At 43.7% G+C, this 12689-nt stretch overlaps 1 protein-coding gene across 1 annotated transcript in view; it reads left to right on the plus strand.

Annotated features, from left to right (window-relative positions):
* fbxw5 (F-box and WD repeat domain containing 5) overlaps nucleotides 1–12566 on the plus strand; it is a 74803-nt gene extending 62237 nt beyond the window's left edge. The window contains exons 6-9 of the mRNA XM_048559265.2: nucleotides 5112–5577; nucleotides 7399–7546; nucleotides 7680–7892; nucleotides 10536–12566. Of these exons, the coding sequence (XP_048415222.1) occupies nucleotides 5112–5577; nucleotides 7399–7546; nucleotides 7680–7892; nucleotides 10536–10773 (1065 nt within the window). The 3' untranslated portion in view covers nucleotides 10774–12566. The remainder of the gene's footprint in view (nucleotides 1–5111; nucleotides 5578–7398; nucleotides 7547–7679; nucleotides 7893–10535) is intronic.
* Nucleotides 12567–12689: the final 123 nt, after the last annotated feature.

Genomic DNA, 12689 nt, shown 5'->3' on the forward strand with positions numbered 1-12689 from the left:
TGGAATTTAAAAGTTAATGATGTCCATGGCTTGGGGTTCTGAAACCTCCCCACCTCTTCTACATCCCTCTCTATCTCACCTGAGACATCTAAAATCCCAGAACATTAAGCTGTTGGTCTTGTGTCTCTCTCTCTCTCTCTCTCAACCAACTCCCTGTAACAACTACAACATCATAGTTCTATGTAGTAATCCAAGCTTTGTTGTTCATCTGTCTTACCTGTCATACTCCTGCATTAAAAGAAATAAACCTCAGACCGCCAGTCCTGCCATGTTCATTAACCTCTCTTTGTCTATTCTTCCTTTAGTCTTACTAGCCTTATTCTCTGACTCCTGTTCGGTCATTTTACTTGCTGTCCTATTATTCTGGTTCCCATCCCCCCACCACACTGGTTTAAACACTCCCAAGTTGCACTAGCAAAACTCCCTGCCAGGATACTGGTGACCGTCTAGTTTAGGAGCAACCCATCCTTCTTGTATAGGGTCCACCTACCATGGAAGGCATCCCAATGATCCATGTACCTAAAGGCCTCTCTCGTATACCAGCTCTTTAGACAGGTATTTAACTGTACTATGTTCGTATTCCTAGCCTCACTAGCACATGGCATAAGAAGTAATCCCAAGATTACAGCCCAAGAGATCCTGCTTTTCAGTTTCCTTCCAACTTTCTGAACTTTGCAGGACCTCATCTCCCTTCCTGTCTGTGTGTCATTGGCTCTAATTTGGATCACGACCTCTGGCTGCTCAAAGAGACATCCTTGACCCTGCCACCAGGGAGACAACACACCATCCTGGAGTCTTGCTTCTATGCCTACAGAAACATCTGTCTGTGTCCCTGACTATAGAGTCCCCTTTTCACTGCTGTTTCATTGTTATTTATAATAGAGAAAACTTATTTGCCTTCCAATGATACTTCAGTAGAATAGGTCCCGCATAGCGGGTTAGTCATGGAAATTAGGTCACATGGGATCCAGGGAGAGCTAGCTAATTGAATTCAAAACTGGCTCAATGGGAGGAAGCAGAGGGTGATGTTTGAAGGTTGTTTCTCAGACTGGGGCCTGTGACTAGTGGTGTGTCACGGGTCAGTGCTGAGACCTTTATTATTTACATAAATGATCTGGAATGTGAATGTACAAGGCATGATCAGTAAGTCTGCAGATGATACAAAATTAGGAGGTATCATTGATAGTGAAGAAGGTTATCAAAAATTACAGAGGGATCTGGATCAGATGGGGAAGCGGGCTGAGGATTGCCAAATGCAATTCAATACAGATAAGTGTGAAGTGTTGTACTTTGGAAAGTCAAACCAAGGTAGGACTTATATTTAATGGTATGGTCCTGGGGAGTGTTGTAGGACAGAGGGACCTAGGAGCACAAGTACATAGCTCGTTGAAAGCGGTGTCATAGGTGGACAGGGTGATGAAGAAGGCATTTAGCATGCTGGACTTCATCGATCGAGGCACTGAGTATTGGAGTTGCGATGTTATGTTACAGATGTATAAGACATTGGTAAGGTTGCACTTGGAGTTTTCTGTACAATTTTGGTCACCCTGTTATAGGAAAGACATAGTTAAACTGAAAAGTGTGCAAAGTAGATTTACAAGGATGTTGTCAGGACTAGTAGGCCTGAGTTATAGGGAGAGGTCGGCCACGATAGGACTTTATTCCTTGGAACATAGGAGAATGAGGAGTGACCTTATTGAGGCGTATATAATCATGAAGGGCATAGACAGGATGAATGCATATCATTGTTTTTCCAGGGATAGAGATTTGAAAACTAGAGGGCATAGGTTTGAGTGAGAGGGGAAAGATTTAAAAAGGACCTGAGCGGCAACTTCTTCACGCAGAGAGTGGTGCGTATATGCAGTGGGCTGCCAGAGAAAGTGGTTGAGGCAGGTACAATAGGAACAGTTATAAAACATTTGGATCGGTACATGGATGGGAAGGACCTTAGAGGATTATGGACCAAATGCGGGCAAATTGAACTACTTGAGTGGGCACCATGACCAGTTTGGGCTGAAGGGCCTGTTTCTGTGCTGCATTAATCTATGATTCTAATATCTAGACCAAGTTACAGTGAAGTAGGGTTTAAAAAAAACCTTGGTTATTTGGGCAATAACAAGGAAATGGAATCCAGTCTCCACTTTGAGGCCATAATTTTCACCCTTATTTTTGTGTCATATACTCTGGTAAATACAAAAAAGCTTGTGTCTTTTACACCACAGTCTGAGGAACATGGAGTTATCACACAGAGGATCAATAACACTCTACAGTGGTGGGTGTCCTCACAGTGTGAGATGTTTACATAGGCAATGTGCATTTTGTATCCAGTTAAGAGCTCATAGGCCCAACTCTTCCAGTCCCTGGATTGCCAAAGAATGGATATATAATGAGAAATGTGTGTGAGGACCTTTTGGAAATCCTGATGCACTGGCTGACATGGAAATGGTTGAGAAATTTCATTTTCTGATGGATATTTCCGGATTGTCTGGAATACTTCGTAAGCACCTTTGACTTTGATTTGCTTGGGAGAGTTTGTACAGTTCTGAGGTCTATACCTGCACATTTACTTGACCAATGTTAATCAGAAAACAAACTAGTCCAATTCCTGGGCAACTTCAGAACTGACCTCCATCTCAGCCAATACCTTTCCTATCTACTGCCTGCCAACCTGGTAATGTCACTAAAACCAGTAATACCGAACCCCAGGGGACATGAGTTTGAATCTCATGATGGAAGGTGGTGAAATTTGAATTCAGTCAATAATATTTGAAATAAAAACTAGCGTAATGATGACAATAAACCCATCTGGTTCACAAACATTTCCTTCCCTATTTGGGGAAAGAAACTGCTATCCTTACACTCTGGGTAATAAATCTTGGTCTAGCCAGCAATACCCACATCCCACAGTAGTAGACTCGACAACTTTAAGGGCATTTAAATGGTCATTGGATAAACATATGGATGATAATGGAATAGTGTAGGTTTGATGGGCTTCAGATTGGTTTCACAGGTCGGCGCAACATCGAGAGCCGAAGGGCCTGTACTGCGCTGTAATGTTCTATGAACAAATAAATAAAACCTATCCAGCTGCCACCTTACTCATTCACAAACATCACACAAGACTTAAACTTTCCATTTGTCAGTGTGTCGAGAAAAGGGGATCTGTCCTGTCTGTCCCAACTTTGTTGTACTGTGGTCGAACTCCACAGGGCACTGATGTGCTCCATGTTTCTGATAAAGCTAGGTTCAGGGCAACCAGGAAAAGTGTGGAGCAGGGTCAAGACGGGGCAAGCTTCAAGCAGAGTGCATCCGACAATGTTTGGGAAATCCAGACACTATAGGTGTGAGGCTGGAAAAGTTGTCTGACCTGCTGTGCTTTCCAGCCTCTCACCTATAGACTCTGGCTTCCAGCATCTGCAGGCCTTATTGTCTCCAAGTTTGGAAACTCCAGGCTATAGTTAATGAACTGATACAAAAATCTGCCAATAACATGACTGCAATCTGTCTCTTGCACATACCTGTTTCTATTCTGAAGAATGTGTGCATGTCAGTTTGACGGATTGTGTGTTTGACTTCAAACATGAATGTGAGTATCTGTGCCTATGAGTGAGTCGTACTGCATATATCTGCACTATTTCCAATTTATGTTCTGTTACACTCTTTCGCTGTTTGTTAATCTTGTTTTCACCTCCTTTTCTTCTCTCAATCTTCCTTACAATGCTTTTGCCTTGTGATTATCAGTACTCTCCAGACTGGCTTGAGGGCGGCACGGTGGCTCAGTGGTTAGCACTGCAGCCTCACAGGGCCAGGGACCCGGGTTCGATTCCAGCCTTGGGTAACTGTCTGTGTGGAGTTTGCACATTCTCCCCGTGTCTGCGTGGGTTTCCTCCGGGTGCTCCGGTTTCCTCCCACAGTCCAAAGTCTAGGTGGATTGGCCATGCTAAATTGCCCGTCGTGTTCAGGGGTGTGTGGGTTATAGGGGGATGGATCTGGGTGGGATGCTCCAAGGGGTGGTGTGGAGTTGTTGGGCCGAAGGGCCTGTTTCCACACTGTAGGGAATCTAATCTCTATCCACTGATCTCTTTCAGATCTGTCAGTTTGTTAGTTAAAACCGTACTGAAGCACACTTAGCGGTGGAAAGTCACAGTAACTGAAAGGCCCTGCAGTACTGTGTTCTGTTGGTAACTCGGTGTGATTGTTTCTTTCTCCTCAGTATTTATGAGCAGAATCACTTGGAATAATGTTCCGTACGGTTTCAGCAGTTTGTATAATCTATGGCAACCAGAAGATAGGCTACAACCACTAGAGGGAGGTGTCTACACAGTCTGTGGGATCAGTGTGCTATAAGCATGGGCTGGTGAAGTTGATGCAGTCAAACTGAAGATAACTTAGGAATTGGGGTATAGATCACGTCTCATCCAAAGAGGACTCTGAAGTACTGGAGGATATAGACCTTTCACAATATGACACTAGAGCCAAATATTGATGTGAGCACATGTGTCACTGTATAATGTGGGTACATCTGGTATACACTGCCCATGGCACTCCTGTGCCTGTGCACAAACAAAATATAAATTGTTAGAGAAACTTTGGTCTGTGAGCATCTGTGGAGAAAAAACGAAGTTAACTTTGAGTCCACGTGACCCTTGAAGTTGAGATTTGAAGAGGACCTGAAACATATACTGTCCCTCTGCAGATGCTGCAAGATCCACTGAGTTTCTCCAGCTATTTCTGTTTTTGTTTGTTTCAGATCTCTAGCATTTGCAGTTCTTCATTTTGCTTCCATGTCTTTGCACCTCAACGCTACCCTAAAAATAACCTCTGTATGGTCCACTGCAACATTTGATAGAGACCTGGTTCATTTCCATCCCACACCACATTCTGCCTTAACTGCATTTCTTTATGAAGTGTTCTGATGAAAGACGGAGCAGTTCAAACATGCACTGTCTATTTCACCCCATCTATTTCCCAATTCTCCATCTAATTGCCCAATTCCAGCACTGTCAGTGTTTCACGTTGGCCCATGTGTAATATTGGGATATCAGTGCTGAGGGCTGGTGTGTTGCCTGTTTATCTGAAGTCTTAATGATTTATCCCACTTCTCACTCTAGGATATCGAATCGGAGAATATAAATGTGGTGAAGAGGCTGTTCCAGCTGCAGAATCTGAATGCCAGCACCATTCGCACGGTCATGGTGGCAGACTGCAGTCGACACGACACTCCCGACTTGCTGCTGGGCTCCGAGGGGCAACCGTGTGACCCAACTCCTCGAGTGTTCGACCTGGGCAGTGACAGTGAGGATGAGGTTTGCAGCAGAGCAAAGTGCAGGACTGAGAGCCCAGGAGAAATGACAGTCAGCAGCCAGGATGACGGACAGAGAGAGGGGAATGTACTCTCCAATGGGGAGCAGCCCCTGATGGATGAGAAACAAATTGAAGCAAGAGTGGCAGAACTTTTTCTACAAGCTAAAACAAAGACAGCAGACATGACCCTCCTGTCTGAACAGCAGACGACTCCAGACAAAAAGTACTTGATCTTCACCACAGGAAGCCTTACATATACTCCCCATCAAATAGGTAACTATCAGCTCCTGTGGCCAGAGTTCTCTGTTAACATTATGCTCAACGTCAGTGTTGGTGATGTAGTGGTAACAGCTTGCATTTATATGGTACCTTTACTGTCCCAAGGAAGGTGCAATGATGAAGTGAAATTTGACTAAGACAGATGTGGAGATGTTCAAGCAACATTTGTAAAGTAGGAAACAGAGAGGTGGATAATATTACAGAATGGTCGCAACATATAAGGGGGCAATTTAGTCCACAGAATTTCTGCCAGCTTCCTGCAATTCCCTGCAGCCTTGCTAATATTTCCTCTTCAGAAATTGGTCAAATTGGGAGAGGTTAGGGGGTTGGGTCTGGGTGGGATGCTCTTCAGAGGGCCGATGTGGACGAAATGGGCTGAATAGCTTGCTGCCACACTGTAGGGAATTTACGAAAGACTCATTGACTCTGCATCCCTGATCCTAAGCACTTACATTGTTCCTGATGTCACAATTCAAATCAAAAAAACTGTGGAAACTGTATATCAGAAAGAAAACCCTTCTGAGGAAGGGACTGGAAACACTGGAAACTGGTTTCTGTTCACAGATGCTGCCAGACCTGCTGAGCTTCTCCAGCTATTTCGTTTTTGTTCCTTATGTCACCATCACTTCTTCTGCCAATCACCCTAAATCTGTGCCCTCTGCTTCTCGATCCTTCCACCAATGGGAGGGTATTTCTCACACTCTATTCTGGTTTGAACACCTCAAACTGATCTCCTTAACCTTCCCTTCTCAAGGAAAGTAGTCCCAGCTTCTCCAATCTATCCTCATCACTGAAATCCTTCAGCCCTGGAACCATTCTTGTGATTCTCTTCTGCACCCATTCCAATGTCCTCACATCTTCCCAAAACACTGCCAAGAACAGGACAGCTATGATTTATTCAGTGTTTGAATCATAGAATCCCTACAGTACAGAAGGACTGTATTATTGTTCAGCCCATTAAGTCAAACCAACCCTCCAAACAGCATGCCTCCCAAACACACCCCATCCCCACCCTATCCCATAACTCCATATTTAATCCACCTAACCTGCACATCTTTGGACTGTGGGAGGAAACTGGAGTTTATTAAAAGGCAGCTTTTTGTTTCTTAATACTTTGAAGTCTGTAGTTTGGGCATTAGGCAAAGGAGAGGAACAGGGTTGGTCTTATCAGATATCACGTGAGGTACCTATGGATCTTGCAACTGCCCACTCAAAAAAAACACCTTGGAACATGTGAAAATGAATGTACTAGGCATTCTGCCCCCTCATTTTGAATTGATTTTTTATTTGTTAATGGGATGTGGTTGTTGCTGCCTGGGTCAGCGTTTGTCCATCCTTTATTGCTGTAAAACTATGTGGTTTGTTTGGTCATTTCAGAGGGTGGTTAACAGTCAGCCACATTACTGTGGGTCTGGAGTCACATGTAGGCCTGGCTGGGTAAGAATGGCAGATTTTTTTTTCCCTAAAAGACATCAATGAACCAGATTGGTATTTATAACAAGTGACTGACTACCATTAACAGGTGCCGTTAAACCAGCTTTTGATTCCAAATTTTGTTTACTGAATTCAAATTTCATCATTTGCCACGGTGACATTCAAACCCAAGTCCCCAGACTGGGACTCTACATGACTAGTCTAGTGACTTCAGCACAACACCAATGTTTCCCGCATAAAGTATACAAGACCTGAAGTCAGTTTTATTTGTCGGTTTCATGTTGCTTTCTATCTGACAGTGGCCAGCAGCAGCCTGTTAATGGCAGTGCTTTATGGAGGGACGATTCCTCACTGGATTTCTTGAAATCTCTGTCACTGCAGGTATTAAACAAATTCTGCCTCAACATATGACAACATCAGGACCTGTATTAGGGGAAGAACGAAGCTCCAATGAGTTCTTTGATCCATTGGACTACACGATCGATGTCCACGGTCACATTATAGGCATGGGTCTGTCTCCAGATCACAGGTCAGTCATCCCCTCCATTCTGCCAAAGCTTTTGAAAGACTGTGAATCCATATCAGTGACATCAGCTTGTACATCAGCTCCTGTAGCTACTCAATGCTTTGTGGTTCTGATACTGCATTCTTCTGCCTCACAGGTATTTATATGTGAACAGTCGAGCCTGGCCGAAGGGCTGTATCATCAGTGATCCCATGAACCCTCCACCCATCGCTGAGGAGATTGATATCCATGTGTTTGACTTGAAGACAATGCGAGAAGTCACTCAGACTCTAAGGGCACACACAGCCTACACACCCAATGATGAGTGTTTCTTCATCTTCCTGGATGTTAGCAGAGATTATGTCGCCAGGTGAACAGATGGGGCTTTGTTTTTCCACTTTTGATCCTCTCTTTAGGTTCCACAGATGCTGCAGCTTGACTTCCTCTGCCACAATGGCTACTCATACTTCAGGAGGGGAAGGGGCAGGGCTGGTACAGGCAGGATAGTGAGAGTCACTGGGAAGAATCCACCTCTCTTTCTTCCTGACTGGGCACTGACTCAACAGTACACCTGTGTAGGTCGGTACCATACCCTCAACTTGGCTGAGAGAATTACAGCTGGTCTCAGGCAGAGCTAATCTTGTCTCCTAAAATTGTATTGAATCATGAAGAGCAGGGACCCAGATTACCAGCACTTGTTCACTTTTGATTCAGGGAGCAAGGGGAAGAAATCGTTTGTTTCTTGAAAGTGGGATCACCGTGGTGGATACTGCATTTCAGCCTGGCTACTTCCTGGGGTTCACCACTTCACAATTCTGTCTTCAGCCGATCCAGTTCAACCTGTTGATCTGAAAAGACACCTGAGCACACTGGGGATAGCACAGACTATGGGCCACAATATCACTGAGAGATACTAATGACAAATGGCTCAGACATTAGCCATGTCCAAGTGTAACCAATTGGTTCCAGGAAAGCTATACCACTAGTATCAACCTTGTAATGTGGAAAATTGCCAGACTTAAGAGGTGTACCATGGGTTCCATGCTGGGACCTTTGCTCTTTGTTATATACATTAATGACTTGGATATAAATGTGGAAGATGTGATTAATAAGTTTGCAAATGACATGAAAATTGGTGGTAGTGTTAATAACGAAGTGGATAGTCTCAGGCTACAGGCTGACATTGATGGGCTGGTAAATTGGGCAGATCAAATTAATCCTGATAAGTGACAGATGATGTATTTAAAGTTTTTGAATATTTGTAGCTTCTGAATGAGTTTGTAGACATGCTCACCAAGCTGGTGATTGGTTGCAAACGTTTCATCACCCTGCTAGGTAACATCATCAGTGCGCCTCCATGAAGCGTCGGTGTTCCGTCCCGCTTTTTATGTGCCTCGGTTTGCTGGGGTGGTTGGCATTACTTCTGGTTCTGTTTTTCAGTGGTTTGTACACCAGGTCTAATTCAGTGTGTTTGTTGATTGAGTTCTGGTTGGAATGTCAGGCCTCCCGGAATTCTCTGACATATCTCTGTTTGACTTGTGCAATTATGGATGTGTTGTTCCAGTCAAATTCATGTCCCTCCTTGTCAGTGTGTAGTGAGACAAGTGACAATTGGTCGTGTCTCTTGGTGGCTAGTTGGTGTTCGTGTATCTGTATTGTCAGTTTTCTTCCAGTTTGGCCTATGTAGTGTTTCTGTCAGACCTTGCATGGTATTTTGTACATTACACCAGGTTTGTTGGTTTTGGGTATGGGATCCTTTAACGTTCGTCAGTAGCTGTCGTAGGGTGGTTGTTGGTTTGTGGGCTACTCTGATACCTGGGGGTCTGAGTAGTCTGGTAGTAATCTCTGAAATGTCACTGATGTACAGTAGGGTGACTAGTGAGTTTGGTCATGTTCTGGTCTGCCTCAGAGGTAACGACAGATTGTGCTTTTCGGGTATCCATTCCCTTTGAAGACTCTACAGTTGCTGCTGTTCTGCTTTGTGTAATTCTAGTTTGCTGCAATGTGTTGTGACTTGTCTAAATAGTGTCCTGATACAGCTCAGTTTGTAGGTGTTGGAGTGGCTGCTAGAGTAACTGTGTGTAGTCTTTCTTTATATGCTAGTCTGAAGTTCCCCAATGTTTTTGCGTTCTACCACTATGATGGGGAAGGGTAGTTGGTTGTTTTCTTCCTTACATAATGGTAGAACACAGAACTCCAGACTAGCATATGTATAAAAACCAGATACTTAGATATCAGTCATTGTGGTTCCCAGATATCACTGCAGGTGTTGCTCAAGGTAGTGTTTTAACACCTCAAATACTGAAGTAGTCCACATCTAAATGCAGCAAGATCTGGACAACGTCCAGGCTTGGGCTGAAAATTTGAAAGTAATATTCATACCAGACAAAATGCCTGGCAATGACTATCTCTAGTAAGAGAGAATCTAACCATTGCTTGGTGGTGAGATGCCTTCTTGAATCGCTGTAAGTACACCCACAATGCCCTTACGGAGGGAATTCCAGGAGTTTGACCCAGCGCCAGTGATGGAATGATGATATATTTCCAAGTTAGGACAGTGAGTGGTTTGGAGATGAACTTACAAGGTTGTCATTCCTATGTATCTGCTGCCCTTGTCCTTTTAGATGGAAGCACATGTAGGTTTATAAAATGCTGTTTAAGGATCTTTGGTGAATTTCTGCGTTGTATCTATTACATGGCACACACTGCTGCTACTGAGCATTGGAGGACGGAGTGGATGCTTGTGAATGTGCTAAGTGATTGGTTAGGCTCTGAGTTGGGGATGGTCAGTGACGGATTGGGGTTGCGTTTTCGGGATGGAGGTGGAGAGGATGGTCAGTGATGGATTGGGCTCATGTTGGGGGGAGGAATGGGACAGTCAGTGATAGATCAGGCTCCCATGTTGGTGGGATGGGGACGGGACGGGAATGGTCAGTAATGGGTCAGGCTCCATGTTTGCTAGTCTGTGAAATGAGTGTTGGGTCTTGACATTCTACCCATCTCATTCTGGCAGTGGTGCTGAGGACCGGCATGGCTACATCTGGGACCGGCACTACAATATCTGCTTGGCCAAGCTCCAGCATGAGGATGTGGTGAACTCCGTGGCCTTCAGTCCCATGGACCAGGAGATGTTGATCACAGCCAGTGATGACTGTACTTTGAAGGTGTGGCGCTCCCCCCGCATCCTGCGCATCATCAGCAACAAACCCATTCGCAAGAAACTCTCCTTCTTCTGGCTGAATAAGAAGTGACTTTGGCAGACATTGATTGGCTGTGTATCAACTCAGTCTGTTCAGTATTGGAATTCCTGCCTTCAGAAAACGGGCAAGTGGAGGGGGAAATGTTAAATCAAACGTGCATTTATTTGGCTGTGAGCATCCTCCTTGTCCTTCTCTGTTTGTTGGGTATTTCCTCATGTTTGGGTGATATGACACAGATTGGCCTCCAGTTACTTGTTTGATGAGTTGACTCAGCCTCACAGAATTGTGCCACCAATTCAGTGAGTGTACCTATCAACTGCTTGAACCCTCATCCAACACCGAGCTAAATGTTCACCTCATGCACTGTCACAGACAACACAACACCCCCACCTTCTTGGGATGGGGCTTCTTCCTTAGGGCTACAACTCTGCTTTAAAAATTGACTTTGCTTTGTTGTAATTCTAATGTAAAACATAAAATAAAAATCTTTATATTCTCTACCCCTGAATCGATTCAGGAAGACATGTTATCACGTATTCTAAAGTTGCTGATACAATGTTGAAAGCATTGGGCTGGTTACTGAATCCTTGTCTGTTTATTTGCCTGCCACAGCCCAGTTTCCTACTAAGAGAATTTGTTGATATAGACAGTGAGAGTTCACTGTACTGCCCTCCTGTATATCACCAGAATGACTGTGATAATAACCTAGGAAGTTAGTTAAAGATCAAACCAGAGCAAAGTAGCAAAATCATTAACCTCAGTCTAATTGAGGTCACATCTGACCATTCAAGATTTTTAAACAATGCATATTCTCAAATTGCCAATGAAAATTTAATTTCACTAGATTCTACCCTGAGATCTGGGGCTGTTCATTCATTAAGTATATCCAACGCTTAATTTTTTTTTCCCCAAGAGTCCAATACCTATCAAAGGACAGGATGACAGTGAGCTTAGGTCAAAGTTCAGTCAGGCTATGAAGGATCAAGGGGCTAAATGGTCTTCTCCTTTCTGTAATGTTAGAAGTGACCATGAAGCTGTTAGATTGTTATTTAAATAATTAAATAACAATCTAGGAGCAAAACCTAACATCCTTGTCCCGTCCGGCCTTTGTCTGACTAGTCCCATATCATTATGGTTCAGTCTAAGCTGCTAATCACACACCAAAAATAAATTAACCAGGGTAGCCAATGACGGACACACTGATCCTAAGAGTAAACTTTAACAATCTCACTGCAGTAAATTCTAAGCAATAACTAAAATTAAAACATTAAAAGCTGTTGAAGTGATTATATTAACTCCTTATCTATAAAGCAGTCACCATCTCCAGGTATATGGAGATGACTCTTAAATGACAGCAACACTTGTGCCTGATGTCACTGTCCTGTGAATATATTTCAGTATTAACACTGCACTAAACCCACCAACTGTTTTTAAAAGTTAACCATTGCTGCTGGAGTGGTGAAAGGGAACAGGAAGCCTGGACTATTTCCAGTCATAGACCAAACCTCATCCGTTGGTCAGTGAAGCAAAAGGAAGATGTTCAGATGAAATAGCAGAAGTTACTACTACTCCATTTTAAATCAATCTTCTCTTACAGAGTGCTCCAATATTTCCCTACCATAGGACTATGCCTGATAAGACAAAATTGTGGGCGATTACACTTCTCTCTGTTAACTTCCTGTTACTTCAAGGAGCACCTGAAAATTCTTAGTGACTGTTGTTCTAGCCTCTCCTTAAAACTCCAACCATTAGCCCAAAAAAAATCATTGGCCAAGGTTCTTGGTCCCAGCCACCAGTTGCATGTAGCACAATGTTCTGTATGAAGTGAAAAATAAATACTTGCATAATTAAAAAGAATGCCATGTTTGTGTCCTGTACCGCTCCTCTGCCAACTTCAGGTTTTAATGTCACTTGAACTCTTCAGGCATCCATAGTACACTGTGGAATAACTCCCAATTCCTAACTGG

This window comes from Stegostoma tigrinum, chromosome 29 (assembly GCF_030684315.1).
Source record: "Stegostoma tigrinum isolate sSteTig4 chromosome 29, sSteTig4.hap1, whole genome shotgun sequence".
Lineage (NCBI taxonomy): Eukaryota > Metazoa > Chordata > Chondrichthyes > Orectolobiformes > Stegostomatidae > Stegostoma > Stegostoma tigrinum.